This window comes from Nyctereutes procyonoides, unplaced genomic scaffold (assembly GCF_905146905.1).
Source record: "Nyctereutes procyonoides isolate TBG_1078 unplaced genomic scaffold, NYPRO_anot_genome, whole genome shotgun sequence".
Classification (NCBI taxonomy): domain Eukaryota; kingdom Metazoa; phylum Chordata; class Mammalia; order Carnivora; family Canidae; genus Nyctereutes; species Nyctereutes procyonoides.
The window spans coordinates 52,944,585-52,969,561 of record NW_026575131.1 but is presented as its reverse complement, the minus strand read 5'-3'; the positions used below and the strand labels follow the sequence as shown (position 1 = coordinate 52,969,561).

General features: G+C 52.4%; 1 protein-coding gene across 2 annotated transcripts in view; it reads right to left on the bottom strand.

The window, feature by feature from the left end:
* Positions 1 to 16,163: 16,163 nt before the first annotated feature.
* Positions 16,164 to 24,977, bottom strand: part of CERS4 (ceramide synthase 4) — a 31,630-nt gene continuing 22,816 nt past the window's right edge. For both annotated transcript variants that reach the window (XM_055343577.1, XM_055343578.1), the window contains exons 2-11: positions 22,993 to 23,166; positions 20,911 to 21,028; positions 20,164 to 20,282; positions 20,010 to 20,067; positions 19,687 to 19,737; positions 19,267 to 19,359; positions 18,917 to 19,045; positions 18,537 to 18,643; positions 16,759 to 16,915; positions 16,164 to 16,668 (exon numbers count right to left, since the gene is read on the bottom strand). In XM_055343577.1, the coding sequence (XP_055199552.1) occupies positions 16,492 to 16,668; positions 16,759 to 16,915; positions 18,537 to 18,643; positions 18,917 to 19,045; positions 19,267 to 19,359; positions 19,687 to 19,737; positions 20,010 to 20,067; positions 20,164 to 20,282; positions 20,911 to 21,028; positions 22,993 to 23,165 (1,182 nt within the window). In that variant the 5' untranslated portion in view covers position 23,166 and the 3' untranslated portion in view covers positions 16,164 to 16,491. The remainder of the gene's footprint in view (positions 16,669 to 16,758; positions 16,916 to 18,536; positions 18,644 to 18,916; positions 19,046 to 19,266; positions 19,360 to 19,686; positions 19,738 to 20,009; positions 20,068 to 20,163; positions 20,283 to 20,910; positions 21,029 to 22,992; positions 23,167 to 24,977) is intronic.

The following is a 24,977-nucleotide window of genomic DNA, read 5'->3' as shown; positions in this document are numbered from 1 at the left end:
TTGCACATTTTAAGTGGGTGAATTCTAGGGTATGTGGGTTGTTGTTAGCTGTGTTGTGTCCCCTCCAAACTTCTGCGCTGAAGCCCTCCGTCCTCTGTACCCCCAAATGTGACTGTATTTAGGGATAGAGCCTTTATTATTTATTTTTAATTTTTAAAAATGTGACAGGGCCTTTAAAGAGGTGATTAAGTAAGCCATTTGGGTGGGCCCTGATCCAAGCCATCTGGTTGTCCTTCCAAGCAAAGGAAATTTGGATACATGGAGCGGCACCGTGGATGCGGACACGGAGGGAGGAGCGTGTGAGGACACAGGGAGACGGTGGCCACCTGCCAGCCGAGGAGGCAGGTTTCAGAGGGAACCAGCCCTCCTGGTGCTGTGACCTTGAACTGTGAGAAAAAAAAATGTGTTTAAGTGCCGGGGTGTGAGGTATCTTGTTAGGTCGCCCTAGCAGGCAAAAATGTGTTCTAGCTCAAAAGCTTTTTTTTTTTTTTTTTTTTTTACTTATGATAGTCACACACAGAGAGAGAGAGAGGCAGAGACACAGGCAGAGGGAGAAGCAGGCTCCATGCACCGGGAGCCTGATGTGGGATTCAATCCCGGGTCTCCAGGATCGCCCCCCCCCCCCCCCCCCCCCCCGGGCCAAAGACAGGCGCCAAACCGCTGCGCCACCCAGGGATCCCTAGCTCAAAAAGCTTTTTAAAATATTTTATCTACTTGAAAGAGAGCAAGAAAGGGGAAAGGCAGATGGAGAGGGAGAGACAGACTCTCCATGGAGCTGGGAGCCGGACGCTCGATCCCAGGATTCCAGAATCATGACCTGAGCTGCAGGCAGACGCTCAACCAGCTGAACTACCCAGGCCCCCCTCAAAAGCTTTTTAAAGAGATGTTGGTTGAATGGTGCTGTGCCTTAGACACCAGGTCAGGATACAGTAGTAGGTAATAGACAAAAAAGTGGGCAGAGTGTTTCTGGTTAGAGGGGAGCACAGAGCATAGGGTGGGAGCACGAGGCGGGGCTGGAGACCGGGTAGGAGGCCCCCAGGCTGGTCCAGGGAAGATGCAAACGGGCTGGGCTTGGGCGAGCAGCGCAGGTGAGAAGGGGTCGCATCCTGGATCCGTGTAGAAGGAAAAGCTGGTGGAGCTGGCCCATTGGATGTGGGTGTGGGAGAGAGATCAGCGTGCCTGGGAGGTGGAAGGATGGAGCCAGCCAAGATAACGGGGGCTGGGGGATCCTGGGGGCACAGCGACAGAGGTGACCACTAGGAGATCAGCTGCAGAGCTCCGAGGACCCCATGTGGAGGCACAGAGAAGGGGCTTGGCCCTACGGCCTGGGGGCTTGGGTCACCAGACGCCTCTGAGAGTTGCCTGCCACAGGTGCGAGTCCACACGCAGTGCCCTGGGGACAGAGCAGGAAGACCAGAAAGCCGAGGGAGCGGCCAGAGGCTGGAGGGAACCCAGCAGAGCTCAGGAGATCAGAGCCAATCAAAGAAAAGGACGTCATCCCTGGGTCACTGGGCTGTGCAGCCAGACCTAGAGGGCAAGGCTGGGATTTAATAACAAGGAGCTCATTGGTGACAATGGGGAAAAACAGCTCCACCTACCCAAGAGCGAATGGCAGGGAGAAGGTATGCGTGTGGGTGACTCTGCTTTGCAGGGGGCAGAGAGACAGGGCTGGGGCGACAGGGAGAGGGGTGCCCTGGGATGAGTGTCTGCCTTGTAGATGGAAGATGCCCATGAGGATGGCTGTAATTTAAAAACAAAACCAAGGGGCACCTGGGTGGCTCAGTGGTTGAGCATCTGCCTTTGGCTCCGGGTGTGATCCTGGGGTCTTGGAATTGAGTCCCGCATCGGGCTCCCTGCATGGAGCCTGCTTCTCCCTCTGCCTGTGTCTCTGCCTCTCTCTCTGTGTCTCTCATGAATAAATGAACAAAATCTTTAAAAACAAAATCAAGGGGATCCCTGGGTGGTGCAGCGGTTCGGCACCTGCCTTTGGCCCAGGGCGCGATCCTGGAGACCCGGGATCGAGTCCCACGTCGGGCTCCCGGTGCATGGAGCCTGCTTCTCCCTCTGCCTGTGTCTCTGCCTCTCTCTCTCTCTCACTGTGTGCCTATCATAAATAAAAATAAAAAAAATAAAAATAAAAAATAAAAACAAAACCAAGAGATGCTACGTTAGTGAGGATGTGGAGAAATTGAGACCATCACGCACGGCTGGTGGGAATGTGAGATGGGGCAGCTGCCGTGGGAACCGATTTGGTGCTTCCTCCAGTTTCCCAGTAAGTTCACTGCTAGGAGCGTGCCCCCAAAGAAATGGAAACGGGTATTTGAACAAATGCTTGTACGTGCATGTTCATGACAGCATTACTCACAGTAGCCAAAAGGTGGAAACCACCTAAATGTCCATCCATGGGTCAGTGGATAAGCAGATGACGGTCCATCCATACAGTGGAATATTACCCGGTCATAAGAAAGAATGAAGTCCTGCAACACAGCCTGGTCGGACCCGAAAACAGCATGTTCAGAGAAAGAAGCAAGACACAGAAGTCCTCTACCATGAGTTCCCAGCCGTGTGAAATACCCAGGACAGGTAAATCCAGAGACAGAAGGCAGGTTCGTGGATGCCGGGGGCTGGGGTGGGGAGAGCAGGGAATGGGAAGCAGCTGCTTAATGAGTACAGGGTTTTATTTGGGGGTGAGGAAAAACGTTTTTTTTTTCTTAAATTTTTATTTATTTATGATAGTCACAGAGAGAGAGAGAGAGAGGCAGAGACATAGGCAGAGGGAGAAGCAGGCTCCATGCACTGGGAGCCTGACATGGGATTCGATCCCGGGTCTCCAGGATCGCGCCCTGGGCCAAAGGCAGGCGCCAAACCACTGCACCACCCAGGGATCCCAGGAAAAACGTTTTTAAAGACTATTTGTTAGATCAGTTGCAGGTTCACAGCAAAATTAGGAAAATACAGAGATTCCCCTATACATCCTATCCACCCCCATATGCATAGTCCATATTATCCATTATCTCCCCTCCCATCCCTGTCTGAGCGATACATTTGTTATAACTGATGAACCCTCAGTGATACATCATTACCACCTCAAGTCCCATTAAAATTCCCTCTCGGTGGTGTCCTTTCTGTGGGTTTGGACAGGTAAGTAATGACGTGTGTCTGCCAGTATAGGATCGTGTACACTGTTCTTGCTGCCCTAAAACCCCTCTGTGCTCGGCCTCTTAATCCTTCTCCCCTAATTCTGGCAAGTTCTTTTTTACTGTCTTCACAGTTTTGCTTTTTCAGAATGTCATGGAGTGAGGGTCACACGATCTGTAGACTTTTTAGACTGGCTTCTTTCACTTCGTCACGTGCATTTAACGTTCCTCCGCATAGTTTTGTGACTTGATCGCTCATTTTTTTTTTAAGGATTTATTCATCCATTTACAAGAGACAGAGAGAGAGAGAGAGAGAGAGAGAGAGAGAGGCAGAGACACAGGCAGAGGGAGAAGCAGGCTCCCTTCAGGGACTCCGATGCGGAACTCGATCCCAGGACTCCAGGATCAGGCCCTGGGCCGAAGGCAGGCGCTAAACCACAGAGCCATCCAGGGATCCCCCGTGATGGCTCATTTCTTCTCAGCACTAAATAATATCCCATTGTCTGGACGTCCCAAAGTTTGTCCATTTACTTCCAGAAGGACATTTTGCTCCCTTCCAGGTCCTTGCAAATGCAGAGAAAGCTGCTGCAGGCACCTGAGTACAGGCTTCTGTGTGGACATAAGTCTTCGACACCTTTGGGTAAATACTAAGGAACATGATTGCTGGATTATATGGTAAGATGGTTTTGTAAGATAGCTTTGTATGATATATTTAGTGTTTTTAAAATTTTTAATTTTATTTAAATTCAATTAATTCACATATAGCGTATTATTAGTTTCAGATGTAGAGTTCAGTGATTCATCGGTTGTATATCACACCCAGTGCTCATTAACTCACATGGATATGTTCAGTTTTGTCAGAAATCGCTAAACTGTCTTCCAGAGTGGCTGGACCATTTTGCGTCCCCACCAGCAGTGAATGAGAACCCTGTTGCTCCTCATCCTCGCCAGCATTAGGTGTTGTCAGTGTTTGTTTTTAAGGTTTTATTTATTTATTTGAGAGCAAGAGATAGCAAGAGGGAGCAGGGAGGAGAGGGAGAAGCAGACTCCCCACTGAGCAGGGAGCCTGATGCGGGCTCGATCCCAGGACCCTGGGATCATGACCTGAGTCAAAGGCAGACGTTTAAGCAACTGAGCCACTCAGGCACCTCAGGGTTTGTTTGTTTGTTTGTTTGTTTGTTTGTTTGTTTTTAAGATTTTATTTATTTATTCATGAGAGGCACAGGGAGAGAGGCAGAGACACAGGCAGAGGGAGAAGCAGGCTCCCTGCAGGGAGCCCGATGTGGGACTCGATCCCAGGACTCCGGGATCACACCCTGAGCCAAAGGCTTAAACACTGAGCCACCCAGGCGTCCCAGTGTTTGGGTTTTTAATAGATGTGTGATGGTATCTTGTTTAAATTTGCAATTCCCTGATGACAGATGATGTGGAACATCTTTTCATGTGCTCATTTGCCATGTGAATATGTTTCAGAATTAGACTGTGGTTGCAAAGCTTTGTAAATACAGTAAATGCTACCAAAGTTTGCTTTTATTTTATTTTATTAATTTAATTTAATTTTAATTTTTTCCCCAAAGTTTGCTTTTATTTTATTTTTTATATATTTTTAAAAATTTTTATTTATGATAGTCACACACAGAGAGAGAGAGAGAGGCAGAGACACAGGCAGAGGGAGAAGCAGGCTCCATGCACCGGGAGCCCGACGTGGGATTCGATCCCGGGTCTCCAGGATCGCGCCCTGGGACAAAAGCAGCGCTAAACCGCTGCGCCACCCAGGGATCCCCAAAGTTTGCTTTTAAATGTGTTATCTGCCACTGGAGTTTAATTTTGTTATGTGCATTTCATCTCCATAATGAAACCAAACCAAAAAAAAAAAAAAAAGGTGAAAGATGAGTCAGCATATTTGTGTGCCGATGGGAGTAATCTGGTGCAGAGGGAGGATTGTTGGGGTGGCTCCTTGCATAGGCAAGTGGGTTTGGGAGCCGGTGGCCGCCTGGCTTTGCCTGGGATCCGGGTGCTTCGCTTACCCAGAGCAGCGGGAGGGAAGGCTGGGCTGGCATGTGGGTCTAGATGCAGGTTGGCAGGTTGGCGGGGGTGATGACTACGGATGTGACTTTCTGCTGGTTTCTATTTTCTCGGTGATGCGTCTGCTGTGCCACATGGGTGGGGGCATGATGTCTGATGTGGGCTTGGGGACGAACGGGCTGTGGCTTCTGTTTTGCCTGCGCCTCGGAGAGCGCAGCGAGCTGCCTGTAGGTGGCACTGTCTGCCTTTCCCATCCAGCCCCGAGTTTCCTTTGCACCACGTGCTCATTCGGATTCATTTTGCAGCTCTTCCCGGGTGTTCCAGCATTTGCCTTTGTCTCTAACCTTCCTCACTCACTGCTCCATCAAGTGACCTTCACCTTTACGTTTTCCTTATCGTGAAAGATACATAACACGGGGGCGCCCGGGTGGCCTAGTCTGTTAAGCGTAGGCCTTGGGCTCAGGTCGTGATCTTGGGGTCCTGGGATCGAGCCTTGGACCCCCTGCTCAGTGGGGAGCCTGCTTCTCCCTCTCCCTCTGTTCCAACCCCCCCTCATGCTCTCTCCCTCTGTCTCCCTCTCTCTCAAATAAATAACATCTTTTAAAAAGTATATACATAACGTGAAGTTTACCGTTTCAACCATTTTTAGGTGCACAATTCAGTGGCATGGGGTGCCACCATCACCACCATCTGCTTCCAGAACTCTACGTCTTGCAAAACTGAAACTCTGTCCCCGTTGAACAGACCGTCCACTCCGGCTCTCCCCATCTACTCTCTGTCTCTAGACTGCTCTAGGGACCTCGTAGAAGTGGAATCAGACAGTGTTTGGCTTTTTGTACCTGGCTCATTTTACTTAACATAGTGTCTTCAAGGTGTGTCCATGCAGCAGCAGGTGTCAGGATTTCTGTTTTTTTTTTTGAAAGGTGAACTTCCTTCCACGTATTAGAAACGTGGCAAGCCTATGAAGCTGTGCTAGTGTCTATCTTTCTGCTGTTTATGGTTTCTGCTTTCCTCACTGCTCTGCTGACAGACTTGCAGGGACGTTGTGTGGGCTGCACCAGCCCTATCATTCCCAGGTCCGAATTCAGAGAAGGCGCACATGGTGTGCTGGCAAGAACAAGCCCGTCAGCTGACAGTTAAATTACCCTGATTTTCTGAGGTTAACTCATCTGTGCTTCGTGGCCAGATTGCCCTTGGTCATGATGTAATTTCCTGCCCCCCCCCCGCCGACAATGGTGAAATTCAGATAGCGGTATTTTTTTTTAATTTTTAATTTATTTATGATAGTCACACAGAATGAGAGAGAGAGGCAGAGACATAGGCAGAGGGAGAAGCAGGCTCCATGCACGGGGAGCCTGACGTGGGATTCGATCCTGGGTCTCCAGGATCGCGCCCTGGGCCAAAGGCAGGCGCCAAACCGCTGCGCCACCCAGGGATCCCCAGATAGTGGTATTTTATTTAGGATTTCTGCTTCTAGGGGCGGTGGTGAAGATTGGTGTCGATTTTCCAATCTACCTGTTTTTATTTTTAGCGAGGTGAGATTTACATGAGAAAATGAACCCTTTGAAAGCAAACAATTCGGTGACATGTAGTGCATTCACAGTGTTGTACAGCCACCACCTTTGGTTCCAGAACGTTTCCATCACCGCAGAAGGAAACCCCATACTCATTAAGCAGTTGCTTTTCTCCCCTCCCCTCCCCTCCTCCTTTCTCCTCCCCGTCCCTCCCCTTCCCTCCTCTTCCCTTTCCCTTGGTAACCACCAATCTGCCTTGAGTCTCCATGGACTTGCCCACTGTGGAGATTCCATAGGAACAGAATCCTGCACTATATCGCTGTCTGCGTCTGGCTTCGTTCCCTTAGCCTCAGAATTTCGAGGTGCATCCGTGTTGTACCCTCTTTGGTTTGGTTTGTAGGCTGCACCATCCTCCGGAAAGGAAATCAGCTGTTCCCCCCCTTCTTGCTCTCTTTTCCTATTCCTGATATCAACCTGCACCAGGTGAGAATTACCTGCTACCTGAGATGCTGATAAAACTTGACTGGAACACCCCCTAGGTTGTGTCCTTTAGGGAGACATGCTTGTCCCGCCATTATTTCCATGTCAGTCACATTTATGGATATACTCAAGTTTTCTGATTCTTTCTGGTATGATTGTTTGCATTCTATGTGTCGTCCCCATGAATGTATTCGTTTCATCTAGATCCTCAGCTTTATTGGCCTATAGTTCCTTAGTTTTGTTTCGGTGTTTTTTTTTTTTTAAGATTTTATTTATTTATTCATGAGAGACCCAGAGAGAGGCAGAGGGAGAAGCAGGCTCCATGCAGGGAGCCCGATGTGGGACTCGATCCCGGGAGTCCAGAATTGCGCCCTGGGCCAAAGGCAGGTGCTAAACCGCTGAGCCACCCAGGGATTCCCCCCCCCCCTTTTATTTATTTTTTATTTATTTAGTTTTTTTGGGTGTTTGTCTTTCTCTTTCTGACTTATCTCACTGAGCAGAATGCCCTCAAGGTCCATCCCTGTTGTCGGAGATGGCAGGATTTCCTTCTTTTTTTGAGGCGAACCCTCTTACGTTGTATGTGTTCATTTTCTTTATGCACTTCCTCATCCACGGAATGACACTTAGGTTCTTTCTTATGACTTGGCTCTTGTGAATCCTGCTGCAGGACTTGATGTGGAACTTGATCCCAGGACCCCGGGATCACGACCTGAGGCTCAACCACTGAGCCACCCAGGTGCCTCTGTTCAAGACAGATTTTATTTCCTTTAGGTTAATACCCAGAAGTGGAATTACTGAATCGATGGTAGTTCTAGTTTGAGTTTTGGAGGACCTGCGGTACTCTCACCCAGCATACTGTTAATCACCCCCGTTTGCTTCCCACGGGCAGGCATACAGGGATCTCCTTTCTCCCTGGCCGGATGCGGTTGTTATTTCTCATCGTTTTGACCTGCAGTTGCTCTTAACCTCCTCACAAATATTTTTAAAATTCTACTCACTTGCCCCTGGCTCATTCTCTCCAAGTGTTTATCTCCTTAGTCTTTCCAGAGAACCAGGGTTTGGTTTTTATTCCTGGCATTTCGGTTCCTCTTTGCCCTCTGTTTTGTCGATTCCTGCTTTATCTGTGTTATTTCCTTGTTTTCTTGCGTCCGGTTTTCTCTATTGTGCATTTGCTGGTCTGCTGCCAGGTCCCCTCTCTGGCTGAGCTCAGCCTCCTGCCGTGGGAGAGCCTGGCAGGGTGCCTGTCGTCCTATTCAGAGGTCCTGGCCAGGCTGATGTTCTCTCAGTCCTGGATTGTGAATCTAGCGTCTGCATGGGCTTTTCAGTGGTGGGGACAGGGCTGGGGACTGAGGTGTACCAGGCAAAGGGTATTAGCATCCATCGGGGGTGGGGAAGCCCGGTGAAGAAGAGGTGAGGGCAATCCCAGAAGTCTTCCTGGAGGAATAGCCTTGTTTGGGCCGAGGTGGGTGATGGAAGTAGGCTCTAAACGGTGAGCCTTTAGCATCTTGGAGAGGGCTTGTGGGCCCTCTAGACAGGTCCCTCTAAAGAATGGATAAAAATCTCATATCTAGGGGGGGCACCTGGGTGGCTCAGTGGTTGAGCATCTGCCTTTGGCTCAGGTCGTGATCCCGGGGTCCTGGGATCGAGTCCCACATCAGGCTCCCCACGGAGCCTGCTTCTTCCTCTGCCTATGTCTCTGCCACTCTGTGTCTCTCATGAATAAATAAATAAAATCTTCAAACAAACAAAAACACCTCGTACCTAGAATGAAACAGAACAACCGTAGAAAAAGCACACAGACAGGCAGGACAGCATGCCTGAGTCGCTAGTGTGCAAAGAGAAACACATGAAGACACACTGGGGAACACGGTGGAGCACGTATGGGCTGTAAGCGGCATGGGCCTCAGTGAGCATCAGAACACCCCCGACCTGAAACCAGGTCCTCAAAGACTTGTACACAAATGATCTTAGCAGCATGGTTCACAGTGGCCAGTGACCGCAGGGTCCGCAGCAGAGGAATGCAACAACCCGATGTGACCTAGGCCACACAATGGAATATTATTCATCCATGAAGAGGAATGAAGGCTAATGAACAGCATAATGAACCTTCCGAACATAAGGCCCAGGGAAAGGAGCCAGACACAATAGGTCACGTATTGTGTGATTCCATTGCTTGGAAGAGGCAAACCCAGAGAGGACGCAGATGGGTGGTTGCCAGGGGCACGAGGAAGGAGGAGGGGAGAGTGAGTGCTCACGGGGTGGGGCTTCCTCTTGGGGGGGACGAAAAGGTCTTGGACCTGGAGAGAGGTGGTGGTTGCACAATCTCATAAATGCACGCCACGCCACTGAATCATTCACTTGAAAATGATTCATTTTATGTGATTTTTATTAAAAAAAAAAAGTACACTAAGAAAAACTCTTCCATTGTTTCCATAGACTTGGAGTATGAAAGGAGAATCTAGCCTGCTCTCTGCAATCTTCTTGCAATCTTCTTCCTGTTTGCAGTTTTTTTTGTTGTTGTTGTTGTTTGTTTTTTAGGAAATCTCTACGCCCAGCCTAGAGCTCCAGCTCCCGACCCTGAGATCAAGAGTCACATGCTCCACCGACTGAGCCAGCCGGGAGCCCTGCCCCACCCCCGCGCGGTTCTTGAAAGCTTTTTATTGTTTTATTGTGAAACGGCATCTATAAAAAGGTGTGCAAAACAAACATCGTGGATACTTATAAAGTGAACACCTGCTTATGCCCACTTTTCGGTTAAAAAACTCATTTCCCCCCCCCTTTTTCCCCCTCCCATTTTATTTGACTGGAATTTTGGCAAATATGAAAAACAGAAATATTAATAGAAAAAAGTAATAATCGTCGATATCTCTAACACCTCAAATTCATTACCATTGGTATTTTGATAGGTTTGCTTCTACTATTTTCTGTGCGCCTTTGGTAAAAATATGCAAATAATCGGGGGGCCCCTGGCTGGCTTAGTTGGTAGAGCATTGATTGACCTTGGGATTGTAAGTCTGAGCCTCAAGTTGGGTGTAGAGGCTACTTAAAAAAAAAAAAATCTTAAAAAATATATACAAATAATTTTTAAATAAATGCATCTTTAAAAAGTAGGAAGTAATAATGAAATTGCCTTCTGGTCTCTAACTTCATTACCTGCTACAATATAGTCCTTTAGTCTATGTTAGAATTATATATTCCATAATTTGTTTCGTATTTTTATGTAGATGTTGTGATTCTACGTGTATTGCAACTTGTTTTCCTTTACTCAACAGCATCTTTTGGCTGCCTATTCAGGTTGGTAATATGACTGTAATTCGCAGTGATACATGGCACTGAATCACAGGCATTTTGCTAGGACATTTCCCTGTTACGGGTCTGTTGGATAGCTTTCCTTTTACCTACTAGCCACAAAGCCCCTGTGGCCTCAGTCCCGGTGTGTATGAGATGCTGAGAAGTGAGGTGTGGGCTTGTGGGGTCAGCATGTTTTCAGCTATTATTATTATTTAAAGATTTTATTTATTTATTCATGAGAGACATAGGCAGAGGGAGAAGCATGTTCCCTGCGGGGGCGGGACTCGATCCCAGGACTCCAGGATCACTCCCTGAGCTGAAAGCAGACACTCAACTGCTGAACCACCCAGGCATCCTTATTTTCAGCTATTATATTAGTGCCTACTTCTCTTCAAAAATGACCCACATCAATTTCCACTCCACACCCAGGCCTCCCAGGAAAATATAATTTCCCCCCAAATCTCATTAATGTTTGATATGGTCGAACTTAAATTTGTTTTCCTACCTCATGGTTGGGAAGTAAGTCTCGTGGCGATTTCAATAGGCATTTTCCTGACTATAAGTGAGGCTGATTGATTTTTTATATGGCTTAACCAATGGAGCCACCCAGGCACCCAGGAGTTTTTCATTATAATAGAATCCAGCCTATCAATTCTTTTTCTCATGGACCATGCCATTGATGGCGTGTCTAAGAAGTTACTGCAAAACCCAAGGTCATCTAGGGTTTCTCCTGCTATGTTCTAGGAGTTTATAGTTTGGTATTTTTACATTTAGCCTTGTGATTCATTCTGAATTTATTTGTGGAGGGTATAAACTCTGTGTCTAGATTCATTTTCGCCCTGTGGACGTCCAGTTGTTCCAGCAATCCAAATGTTCCATCACTGTGGAAAAGATGGTCTTTTCTCTACTGCATTGACTTTGCTCCTTTGTCAAAGATCAGTTGACTGTACTTGTGTGGGTGTATTTCTGGGCTCTGTTCTCTTCCATTGATCTGTTTGTCTGTTCTTTCACCAGTACCATACTGTCTTAGGTTATCACAGCTTTGTAGTAAGTCCTGACATTGGGTGGTGTCGTCCTCTGACTTTGTTCTTCTTCAATGCTGTGCTGCCTCTTGTGGGATTTTGCTTTTCCACATAAACCTTAGGGTCAGGTATTGTTAATACTGAGAAAACTTGCCGGGATTTTGACTGGAAGCACATTGCATCACATCAAGTTGGGAAGAACTAATGGGTTGCCAATAAGGAGTCTTCCTGTCCATGAACATGGATACCTCTCCATTCATTTAGTTCTTCTTGTATTCCTTTCATCAGGTTTTGTAGTTTTACTCATATAGAACTTGGATGAGGGGTGCCTGGGTGGCTCAGTCGGTTAAGCGTCTGCCTTCAGCTCAGGTCATGATTTTGGGGTCCTGGGATTGAGCCTCTTGTGGAGTTCCCTGCTCAGCAAGGAATCTGCCTCTCCCTCTCCCTCTCCCTCTGCCCCTCCCTGCTCACTTGTGTTCTCTCTCATAAATAAATAAAATCTTAAAAAAAAGAACTTGTACTTTGTTAGATTTATACCACAGTACTTTAAAAAATTTATTCATGAGAGACGCACAGAGAGAGAGAGAGAGAGAGAGAGAGAGAGAGAGAGAGGCAGAGACACAGGTAGAGGGAGAAGCAGGCTCCATGCAGGGAGCCTGATGTAGGACTCGATCCCAGGTCTCCAGGATCACATCCTGGGCTGAAGGCGGCACTAAACTGCTGAGCCTACCGGGCTGCCCTATACCACAGTATTTAATTTTCAGCTGATCATGTAAATGGTATTGTGCTTTTATTTTATTTTTTAAAAGATTTTATTTATTTATGAGAGAGAGAGAGAGAGGCAGAGACACAGGCAGAGGGAGAAGCAGGCTCCATGCAGGAAGCCTGATGTGGGACTCGATCCCAGGTCTCCAGGATCAGGCCCTGGGCTGGGCTGGAGGTGGTGCTAAACCCCTGAGCCACCTGGGCTGCCCGGTATTGTGCTTTAATTTCAGAACCAACTTTTTAATTGCTGGTACATAGGAAAGTGATTGACTTTTGTACATTAACCTGTTATCTTGCTACATTACTATAACAGCTTATTAGTTCCAGGGGGATTTTTTTGTCCATTATTTTGGATTTTTAAAAAGATTTTTTTTTTTTTTTTATTCATGAGAGACACAGGCAGAGACATAGGCAGAGAGAGAAGCAGACTCCTTTCAGGGAGCCTGATGCGGGACTCGATCCCAGGGCCCCAGGATCACGACCTGAGCCAAAGGCAGACGCTCAACCACGCAGCCACCCAGGTAGCCCTATTTTGGATTTTCTATGTAGCTGGTCATCTCTGTGAACAAGACAGTTTTATTCCTTCCTTCTCAACCTGTATCCCTTTTATTTCCATCTCTTGTCTTATTGCATCAGCTAATACTGATGAGGATCTAGTAGGATCTTTGAAAGGCAGTTCTACATCCTTGCCTTGGTCCTGTTCTTAGAAAGCTTCAAGCTTCTCCCCATTAAGTATGATGCTAGCTGTGGGGTTTTGGTAGATACTCTTTATCAAATTGAGGAAGTCCCCCTCTATTCCTAGTGTAGTGACTTTCCCATGTTGTTGTTTTTTATTTTATTTTTATTTTTTCCCATGTTGTTTTTTAATGGTGGTAAAATACACGTGACATAAAAATTACTATTATAACTGTTTTTAAGTGTATAGTTCAGTTACAATTCACATGGTAACCAATCTCCAGAATCCTTTTTATCTTGCAAAACAGAAACTCTATACCCTTTAAATAATTCTTCATTTTCCCTTCCTCCTGCCCCTGGCAACCCCCATTGTGCTTTCTGTGAATTTGACTACTTTAGACATGTCGTAAATGGACTCACACAAGATTTGTCTGACTTATTTCAGTTAACATAATGTCCTCAAAGTTTATCTATGTCACAGCATGTATCAGAATTTCATTCCTTTTTAAGATTAATATTCCATTGTATTTCCCCATGTTTACAAAATTCTACTTCTGTGACGTGTTTGTTCATATCCTGTTGACCTCTTTTCTTTTGGGTAGCTTCTGTGGTGTAGTTTAACGTTTTTGGGGTTTGTCCACGTTGTAGCATGGTTTAGTATTTCCTTTTTTCTGGCTGAGTAATATTTCTCGGTATGGATATGCCACAATCTGTTTACCCACCTGCCCACCGATGGGACATTTAGGTTGTTTCCTAACCAACCTTTTGTTTTGGTGATTGTGAATGATGCTGCTATGTACATTCATGTACAAGTATTGTTTAACTGTTTTCAATTCTCTGGGTGTGCACACCTAGAGTGGAAATGTTGGGGTCATATGGCAATTTAACTTTTTGAGGAATTGTCAAACCACAGTGATGGTTAATCACTGGTTAAACTGGTTAAGTTTTACATTCCTACCAGCAAAGTATGTGGGTGGTTCCTTTTTGCACATATTTACCAGCAGTTTTTGTTTTTGTTTTTGCTTTTTATCCATCCTTATAGATGTGAAATACTCTCTTGTGGTTTTGATTACATTTCCCTAGGACTTACGATGTTGAACCTCTTTTCATGTGCTTGTTGGCCACTCGTGTATCTTCTTCGGAGAAATGTCAGTTCAAGTCCATTGCCCACTGTTTCCTGTTGCTACTGCTGTGTTTCTTTTTTTCTTTCTTTTTTTTTGTTTTTGTTTTTTGCTACTGTCGTGTTTCAGGAGTTCTTTATATATTCTGGGTTCTAGTCCCTTTTCAGATCTATGGTTTGCAAATAATTCCTCCTGTTCTGTAGGTTGTCTTTTTGCATACCCCTTTTAAGTTACATTTATTATGAGTATCTGTCGCGACGCTTCGTAAGTCTGAAGGCCAAAACAGTGGCTGTATGTGTATCTGAATCCCATCGTCCTGCCCCCAAGCTCAAATGTAACATCACGATTCTGTTTATATTTCCCTTTTACTAAAGAAACCGCCCCACTAGAACAGATGTTCCTGCCTACACGGTAATCATTTTCTTTGTTGTTTTCAACTCTAGAATTTTTCACGATGCTGAGTGGATTTCTAAAACGATTATACCAACTCACACCTCCTGCTGTTATATTCTTGATCCCCGTCTTCTCTAACCCTCGCTTTGTCCAGTTTCTTTCTTTTTGCCAATTGAATGGGTCTAGAGTGGCATCTGCTAGCCTCGCTTTGCATATCCCTGGTCCTTAATGAGACTGACTCCCTCTTCTTCTGTTTATTGGCCTTGACTGTTTGCTCTAAATGGCCCTGTCTTTTGGTCCTATCTTCTTGTGTAGACCGGTTTGTCGTTTCTTGCTGACTTGTAAGTGCACTTGGGGCTCACCATTATCGGTCCCTTTTCCCTGCCAGTCCCAACAGTGGGTGTCGACAGTGTTTGTGCCAGGACAGCTGGTGAGAAAGGAATGTCACTGTGATCTTTGGTTGCCCCTTGCTTCCGTTGAGCGAGCTTGAGCGTCTTTCCGTTTGCACCCTTCCTCCCTCCTCCTCTTCTCAGATCAGCTTTTTTTTTTTAAGATTTTATTTATTTCACAGGGAGCATGGGTGCGGCAAAGGGGGCAGAGAGAGGGAGAAGCAGACTCCCTGCTGAATCCCAGGATTTTGGGATCAACACCTGAGCCGAAGGCAGACGCTTCACCGACTGAGCCACCCGGGCACCCCTCAGATCAGCTCTCTTCATAGATGTTTGGAAACCAAGGGATGATGGACGTTGCTTGTCTTTCTCTTAACATTCGTACTTCACATTCCTTTTGGGTAACTCCTGCTTGGATTCTCCTTTCCCTTCCCTCCAGGTCTTTGCATCTTGTCCGGAACATCTTCTCCCTAGTCCCTGCCTCCTCTCCCAGCGCCTCTTCCTCTGGCCCCTCAGGGTCTCTCCTTCCTGTCCTCCTGTTTGCCTGTCCCTTCCCTGTCCTTCCAGTCTCTGTTTCCAGTGTCCCTCTCAGCGGAGAGAGAGGCCCTTCCTCTTCCCCTTTGTGGAGCAGCAGGACCAGATTCACTCCTCTGCCTCACCAGGGTCCAGCTTGGGGGTCTTCTGCTCCCCCCACCCTCCTAGCCCTCCTCTTCCTCTCCTACCTCTGCTCCTCGTGTTCCCCCTCTTCTGTCTCGCTGTTGGTGATCTGCCCCCTAACACACTTCCTCTCCCCCGTGTCCCTGTCCTCTGCTACCTCCCACTCCCATGCCTCTCCTCTTCGGTGCCCCTGGAGGCGGCACATCTGGCCCTGCCTGGGGCCTTGTGGCCGTGATTTCTGGAGCTGGGGGTCCCGGCTCCCTCAGCCTGTCTCGAGGAGGGTGCCCTGCCCACAGAGAGCTCCCCAAGAGGTGGTGACCTTCCCTGGGCTGATCCTGGGGAAGCCCAAAGGAACTCCTCTCCTGGGCCCGATTTTTCCCCTCTGGGGGCAGGGGTGGGGGGGCAGAATTCTGCAGCCTTGAGCAGTGGCTGCCAGCCTCTGACATATGTGAGCCCTGTACCGTGTCACCTGTAAGCTGGGGCTGCGCGTGGCTCGCCCAAGGCTGCCCTGTGTTGGAAAGAGGTGGCTTGGCTGCAGTGTCAGCTGGGAGCCAGGGACTCACCTGGGGAGGTTGGGGGGGGCATCTCCACTGCTTGCTGAGTCCCTGGGGGCAGATGGGAGTGTAATTAGAGTCCCCTGGGGGCCTCCAGGGATGGAGGAGGAACTAGAACAGGGACATAGCTCTCAAGAGAATGTGGCTCCGTTCAAGTTTTATTGGATGCCTTTCAGCCTGGAGGTGGCTCTGGAGAGCTGCAGCATCGACCTGCTGCCCACCCTCCCGAGCTCTGTCCAGGTGCCCGAGGGGAGGGGAGGGGAGGGGAGGAGAAGGGGGGGAGGGGAGAAGAAGGGGGGAGGGGAGGGGATGGGAGGGAAGGCATTGAGGGGGCTGGAGACAGATCATCCGCCCTCCTCCTGACCCTGGGGGAGGGCTGTCCCTGTCTCCAGAGCCTCCAGTCCAGCAGCCCCACAAATCCAAGCCCCAGAGCACAGGGGGCAGGCCCTCGAGGCCATCCTGGGCTGGCTATGTGGTCGCAGTGTGCCCGTTGGCCACCCGCCCCACCAGCCGGCTCCGGGGACCGTCGGCGGGGGCCACGCCGGGCCTGTGAGCAGCGCCGTTCTTCAGCAGCAGGTGCTCCTGGGCCACCTCGCCGTCGCTGGAATCGGACTCCTCCACGTCGCTGCGGACATCCTTCTCCATCTGGGGAATGGGGGCGGGGGGCATGAGGCGTGGGAGGGGATGGGGGGGCCCACAGGGAGGCACATGCCGGCCACCCCTCCCCGGCCCTACCCGGCCCTTCTTCACGAAGCTGTAGATCATGCGAAGGATGAGGCAAGACCAGAACACGTGCAGCAGCTGCAGCGCCATCAGGAGAGCGTTGCAGAAGTAGTAGCCGAAGAAGGTGTCCCACTGGGCAATGGAGTCGTAGTACGTGGTGTAGAGGATCCTACAGCGGGGGATGGGGCAGGACCCAAAGGAGGGGCTTCACCAGCGGCTGCAGCTCCTCTCACTTGTGTGGCCCTCCTTGCTCCAGAACCTTCCATGGCTCCCTCTGCCCACCCCACTCCTGAGTGAGTGACAGCGATGCTCTTTAGCTGGGCATTTAAGCCCCTCTCCTCACCGGGTCACATTAAGTTGTTAGAACTCACAGCTTCCTGACTGGTCGTCAATGACCTGGAACCCCAAGGGGATGCTCAGAGGCCCAGCTGCTCCTCTGGGTGTTCTTTCACACTTTCTCTTCTGTCCTCAGAGCCCCGGCAGTGAGCTCTCCCACCCCCCGCCGGCCCCCAGCTTGCCGGTGGGATCATCAGTGACGAGCCTTGCTCAGCCAGCTGGCCCGCCCTCCCCGATGCGCCCCCAAATGGCTTTGGGGCCTCCACAGGGTCCCCTGACTGACAAATATCAGGGGGCTCGGGGACAGGGCTCTGTCCGCACCTGGCCCCCTGTGGCCCCATCTAATCTTGTGGCGCGAACTCTGCACATTTACGCCTCTCTCCAGAAGCCCAGGCTGGTGTACCCATTGCCTCCTTCCTGACATTTCTGGGGTCTCCACAGACCCCTCAAATCAGCACAGCCAGAGCTGAGCTCTTGTTCCTCAAGCAGCAACTCTGAGCTCAGACCCATTTCGTGACCCTCAAGTGACCCTGAGGGTACCCACCTGTCACCTGCACTGGTCCAGCTCCACTGGTCACAGCACTTCACGTGGCCCAGCACAGTCTCCTCCACCCCACCTGCCGAGCTCCGCTGCCCCCCTTGCCAGTTCCTGTTCCGGCCTCTCACCAGCTATTCCCCAGCAGTCACCAGAGGGCACCTGTGAGCCGGGTCTGTCCCTCTTCTGCCCACAGCCCTCCAGGGCTCCCTCCTCACTGGGGTAAAAGCCTATGTCCTCCCTGAGGCCCCCAAAGCCCCCAACGACCTGCCCTGTCCCCTCTTCCCTACCCCACCTCGCTCACTGGGCTCCAGCCACATGGGCCTCCTTGCTGTACCTCCACACCAAGCCTAGTCCTGCCCCAGGGACTTTGCACATGCTGTGCCTGCTGCCTGGACCACTCTTCCCCTAGGCTCAGTGCGGTTCTCTCCCTCCAGGCTGTGTGAATGCCGTCAGTGATATCTTCGCTGACCACCCTAATTCCAACTACCTACACACTTCCTGTGCCCTTCCTGACCTCATTTTCTCTTCAGCACATCACTCTCTCATGCTTTATATGCTATTTGTTTACCTTATTTATTATGGTCCCCACCCACCCACCCACCCATATCCGCTCCATTTGACCAAGCGATCTTCATGTTGCTCCCTCTGCTGTGAGAGGCTCAGCAAACCGACTGGGCAAAGACTTTAGTGAGCAGGTGCCTGAACCCTGCCTCCTCCTCTATGTGGAGAATGTCTGAGTCCAGATTTCTGCCTCTCCCACCACTGGGCCTTTGCATTCACTGTGCCCAGTACCAGGAAGCCTGGAAGCCTCCCCCACACACCGCCCGACTCCGTGAGTCAGGAAACTGAGGATGAGGCAGGGCTGGATCTCAGACACACCCACCCTGCGCCCCAACCGACCCGAGGGGAGACTCACCGCGTAGGGAAGAGCACGAGGCGAGTATAGAAGAAGACCAAGGAGAAGACGATGAAGAGGGTGTCGCACACCTTCCTCCAGGGCGTGTAATTGAACATCTTACCGGCCTGGGGAGGGCAGCAGAGAACCGGCCTCAGGCCAACGGTGAGGGGGGGTGGGGCTGGTGGAGCTGGTGGGAAGGAGGATGCTGCGAAAGGGCAGGGCCTCCTCTCCAGGAACTGCCTAGAAAGGTGAAGCAGTTTGCCTCTGGGAGGGGGCGTGAGAAACTTAATTTCCCTGGAGGCCAGAAGGGGGCGGGGCCCCGTGGAGGTGGAGCCTCGTGGAGGTGGGCAGGGGCGGGGCCTCCCTGCAGGGGAGGGGTCAGGCGGGGCCAGGCCCACCTCCAGGAGGTAGTCGGAGGCGTCGTGCAGCAGCAGCACCAGGGAGCCGATGCGCAGCAGGTTGGAGCTGTAGGAGAAGCTGATCAGGATGATGGTCACGAAGTGGTGCGCCACCTGCTCCTTGAAGTCCTGCGGGAGAGGGTGGGTCACGCAGGGATGAGGCTGGGCGGTGAGGCAGGGGAGGGGTAGCCCACCTGCACCTTGTGGACCCGGGGTCTCCCATCTGAGGCACTAGGGGGGAGGGCGAGGGGGTCTGAGAGTTTGGGGTGAGGCCACCCCTCCCCGTGGGAGACTGGGTCACAACTCCCCCAGGGCCTCGCTTCCCAGCCAGATTCTCCGCCTGGTCTCACCTTGCGCCTGACATCAAAGGGCAGCGTCATCAGCAGCGAGATGTAGAAGCTCAGTTCCAGGAGGTACCAACAGTACAGGGCCGGCTTCAGGGGCTGCGGGGTGCGGGCCAGGTTAGCTGCGGGCGGGGAGGCTCCCCCGGGGCCCTCATGGCTCAGGGCCCCTCCCTGTTTGCTCAAAACCAGGACCCTGGAATCCCAGTGAGTGAAGAAGGGGTGAGCTCCCTGTCCCCGGGGGTAGTCAAGGGCAGTGGTTATGTGGCAGCTCCCGCTCTGAGTTGCCTGGCGTCTAACCCCCTTCCCTTACACAGAGGAGGCAGAAATACGGAGTGGAACTCAGGAATCGTGTGATGTCCAGGTGGCTGAAGGAAGTCTGACCCCCCCCCACTCCCCCAGCCTGCAAGCCCCCCACGTGCCACTCACCTGAACCGGGTAATTGTCCCAGCACATTTCCGGCCTCCACAGCCACGACTCCTGCGGGGATGTGGAGTCTGAGGCTGCCCAAAGGTCAGAGCCCTGCCCTCTACCCTGTGGGGGCAGGGGGGCTCCCCAGGCTGCTCTCACTCCGACCCCCGCTCCCACACACAGCAAGTCCTCCACTGGCACCTAGATGGACGCCTGCCGTGACCTCTCCAAGTGCTCTCCCGGCTTCTGCACATGCGCCCTCCTCTGCCAGAGCCCCTCCACCCCCACCCCACCCACCCCCCCCAGTCCAGGCCCAGGGCACCAGCACTGGGGACACTCACGTGGTAGAGGATCGACAGGCCACCAAAGAAGGCGCAGGCGTAGAAGCTAAACCTCCAGCTGCGGTCGGGGAGGGAGCCCATGAGGCAGCGGCCGGAGGGGCCCTCCCCCTGCACCCCCAGGGCCCCCCCTCAAATTGGCCCGCCCTGGGCTCACCTGGCCTCACAGAACTTCTTGGTCAGGCAGGGCCGGTCCTGATTCCGGCGCCTCCGGAACCAGCGCTGGGTCTGCTGTAGCGTCAGGCCGCACTGGGCAGCGAGGAGGGCCATCTGGGGCTGGGGGGAGGGGGGAGGGTCACCCAGGGCTCCCTGACCCTGTCCCAGGACAGATGAGACCCAGCTGTGTACCCCCACTCCCACCCCAGACCTCGCCTGTAGGACTGTCTACCTATGGACATGAGAAGTAGAGAGGCCCATGGGGGTGGGGGGTGGCCCCCCAAACAGACCACATGAAAACCGGCCCTGCTCACAGGAGAGGCAGGTGGCTGGTGGGGACTGGGGCTAAGAATGGGGCTGGGGGTGGGCCAGCCTCCTCCCCCACAGAGCTTTATTCTATACCCTTCCAGAACAGTGGCTCCGCGGAGGCCTTGCCTCCTACCCTACGTGCAGAGGGAGGCTGACAAGGGAGGGAGAGGGCCCTGCCTGCGGACAGCAACGGGGAGGGGTCACAGGCCTGCTCTGGTCGCCCCAGAGGCCTCCCTGCTCCCCCTGCACCTGGCCCAGGATCTGTCCCCCTGACAGCTGGGATGGCTCGCGGGGGTCATGGCTGGTGGGGGGCAGGACAGGAGCACTGTGGGGGTGCAGAGACTGCCCCGGGCTTTCCCTGTTCCTGACAACTGGGCCCCACCCACAGGGGGCTGTGCAGGCCGATGGCGATGGAGGGGGGCATGGGGGGGCCTCTCACCTCCTTGGGCTTCCACCCTTTCGTGAGGAAGTATTTCTCCAGAGTGGCATTGGGCTTCACCGGCTTCCTGGCCTGATCTCGCACACCTAGCAACCGGCTCAGGGGCAGGCCAACAAATCTGGGTTCAGGGGAGACAGCCTGTCAATCCCGGTGGGGAGACCGAGGCTCAGAGGGGCCAAGTGGGACGCTGGGAGCCTGGTGGGGTGGCCTGGCTGCTGCATCGGGACCGAACCCAAGAAAGACAGCTGGGCGGTGGGTCTTCAGGGTGGGGATGTGCAGGTTAACTTTCGGGGTCCCGGGGAGCTCCACACAGTCCCAGACGGGAATGAGAGTCCCCTCACTGCCCGTCTCATGGTGCTCCGGGCCCTCACGCCGGCTGCACCTTCTCCCCGTGTGGACAGGTGGAGGAGCCCGATCCCCGGCCCATCACCGGGGGCCCCCAGGGCCAGGCGTCCGGACGGAACTGCATAGCCAGCATCCCAACGTCACCCTTCATTTGGGGAAACTGAGGTTCGGGGCAGCCCAGGGAACTCATTCCAGACTCCATCACAACGGGGAGCAGAGGAGGACAGGGCTGTCGTTTACCAAGTGCTTACACCTGCCAAGCAGGGGTGCAAGTCCACGGTACGTGCTGGCTCATTTCACTCTCGTCAAGGTCCCTACTGTCCTGATGGGTACATTGAGGCTCAGGCCAGAGAGGCGCCCAAGGTGACAGAACAAGGCAGGAGCAGACTGGCCCAAGATTTATTTTAAAAATGGCAAAAACCAGGGCATCGGGCAGCCCGGGTGGCTCAGCGGTTTAGCACCTGCCTTCAGCCCAGGGCGTGATCTCGGAGTCCTGGGATCGAGTCCCACGTCGGGCTCCCTGCAGGGAGCCTGCTTCTCCCTGTGCCTGTGTCTCTGCCTCTCTCTCTGTATGTCTCTCATGAATAAATAAACAAAATCTTTAAACAAACAAACAAAAAACCAGGGCATCTGGATGGCTCAGTGGTTGAGAGCCTTCGGCTCAGGTCGTGATCCTGGGGTCCTGGGATCGAGGCCCCCACAGGGAGCCCGCTTCTCCCTCTGCCTATGTCTCTCTCTCTGTGTCTCTCATGAATAAATACCATCTTTAAAAAAAAAATGGCAAAAACCTCTGCCTTCAACCCGGGAAAGGCTATCTAAGCCCCACGGCCCTTTGAAAGGAGAAGGGGCAGGATGTGGTAACTAACGTCTGATGAAGCCATCAGTTAAATACACTCCCCCCCAACCCCAGGCTGCAGTAGGGAACCCGGGCACAGTCTCGCGCCCTCCCCGCCCTGCGGGAAAGGTGGGGACTCACCCTTACAATCCTGACGGACTTGGGCCCCTTAGAATCCCTCAGGCAAAGCCTCGGTCCCAGATGACCTACCCCCTGTGTGACCACAGGCCAGGCCCCTGACCTCTCTGTGCCTCCATTTCCTATCTGTAAAACGGGGACCATGACAGTCCCGCCTCACGGGGTCGCACCGAGACCTGAGTTAAGACGCAGCTCAGAGCAACGGTGAGCCTGGGGCAGGCGTTCAGGGAGGGGGGTGGTTGGTGTCAAAGAAATACCACCTCATGGGTCTTCCCTGGGTGCCCTGGGTCAGCCTGTATCCAGGGCAATCCTCAGGAATGGAGAGACCAAGCAAGATGCACGAAGCTCCCATGTCCCTGCGGTCAGGGCAGGACAAAGCCAGGGACCCCAAGTGGGGGCCTAAGGGGGGCTAAGGGCTCCAAGGGGGTCGGGGTGGGCTAGAGGGGCCCAGCCTACAGGAGAGAGGCAGGAGCGAGTGGGCAAGAGTTCCTCTGCTCAGTGGCCTCCGCAGAGCCATCCTTGGTCAGCAGAGCAAGGACCTGCCCCCTGGGGCTTCCACCCATTCGCTGACGACGCTGGCACACCCAGCCTAGTGCGTGACCGCAGCCCAGCCATCAGAGGCTGGACGAGTGTGGGCGGCAGCAGCTCCAGGGGGGCCGGGGAAGGCACGGGGGCTCCCAGCCAGGCTCCACCCAGGACAAAGCCACACAGGCTTCGGGGTGAGCACCGCACCCCCTGGGAGTGGCAATGATGCAGACACTCACCTCTCGAAGGTGAAGCGCATGACCACCAGGGCCAGCGCCAGGGGCAGGGCTGCCAGCAAGTCCCGGGGGTGAGCAAAGACCAGGCCATCCCGGTCCTCCAGGAGAGCCCACGTGTTGTTGGGTGGGAGCCAGAACCTGTCCTGCCAGAACCATTCGCTGAGGCTGGACCACATCCTGTGGGCACAGGGTCCGGTTAGCAGGAGCTCGGCATGCGGGAGGACCCCCCCATCCCCACCCACCCCTCCCCAGTGCCTGGTGACCTCGGCTTTATGACTGCCCGTGTCAAGGACAGACTTGCGCTGTGTGCCCTCGGGCAAGTGACCCGACCACTCTGAACCGCAAGCTCATGTGTCCAACGGGGACAGCAGCCCACCCGTCAGCCCAGCCTGATGAGGCCCACAAAGGGCTGCCCCGGTGCCTGCTACCCTCAAAGCACACCTCGTGGAAACACTCATTATTTGGCACCTTATGGATATAAAAAAGGCAGCTAGAAGTTACGAGACTGGCTGACGGGGGGCGTAAGCTCGGGTTCCCAAGCGTCCGGGAAGGTCTCCCACACCATGGGGAGGTGTCCCCAGCGCAGCCCAAAGATGCCAAAGTTGAGGAAACCCGCAATTCCCTCCCTGGCCATCCTCCCAGGCGTGAACGCCGGCACCGCCTGCCACGAGGCTCTGCCGCAGAGCCCAGTGTGTGGCCGGGCCCGCCAGGTCCCTGGAGCGGCAGGCAGGGCATGAAAGCTCTCCAGCGCCGTCCTGAGGAGCCCCAGCAGCTCTGCCCCCCCCCAAGATCTTAAGTGATCCACCCCCACACTGGTCCCCACTCGGGATGTTTATTTGTCCTTACATCCATCCATCTGTCCATCAGTCCCATCTCATCCATCCATCCCACCTCATCCATCCACCTTTTTTTTTTTTTTTAACATTTTATTTATTTATTCATGAGAGACAGAGAGAGGCAGAGACACAGGTAGTGGGAGAAGCAGGCTCCATGCTGGAAGCCCGATGCGGGACTCCGAGATCATGCCCTGAGCCAAAGGCAGATGCTCAAACACTGAGCCACCCAGGCGTCCCTCCATCCACCTTCTTACCTGCTGATCTGTCTGTCCATCCACTCATTGTCTGTCCAACCATCTGTCCCTCCAATCATCTACCAGCCAATCCACCCACCAGTCATCCATCTATCCATCCAGCCCATCCTCTGTTCATCCATCCGCCTGCCCACTTGTTTGTCCATCATCCACCTGCCTGCCCATCCATCCATCCATCCATCCATCCATCCATCCATCTTCTTACCTGCTGATCTACCTGTCTGTTCCTCCACTCATTTTCTGTCCATCTGTCCCTCCAACCGCCTACCAGCCAACCCACCCACCAGTCATCCATCTATCCATCCATCCTGTCATGTTATTTCATCCATTCACCTGCCCAGCTGGCTACCTGTCCATCCATCCATCCATCCATCCATCCATCCATCCATCCATCCGCCTACCCAGCTGTCCATCTGTCCAACCATCCATCCATGAGGTGTTCTCTGATTGACTTATGCCAGCATGTGGCTAGGTGTTGGGGACACAGCAGGGAAAAAAGCAGACACATTCCTATCCCCATGGAGCTCTCAGCCCAGCGGTGGGGAGGGGGGGGGCAGCCACCACACAAGTAAACAGATTCATAAATGAAATGACACTGTGTGCTGGGGCCTGCTAGAAAATAAGCAGGGTACCATGATTTTAAATGGGGTGACCAATGAAAGCCTAAGGAGGTGCCATCTGAGCAGAGACCTGGAGACAAGGAAGGCCTGGGTTTATGCAGAAGAGAAAAGGGGTGGTAGGGAGGGACTTTCAGAGAAATGAGCAGCAGGTGCAAAGTCCCTGAGGCAGAACTGAGCTCAGAGTGTTGGGGGAGCAGCAAGACACCCCTGTGGCTGGAGCAGAATGAGTGATGGGGAGAGAGGAAGGAGAGGGACAGGGGCAGGTCATGCAGGGCCTG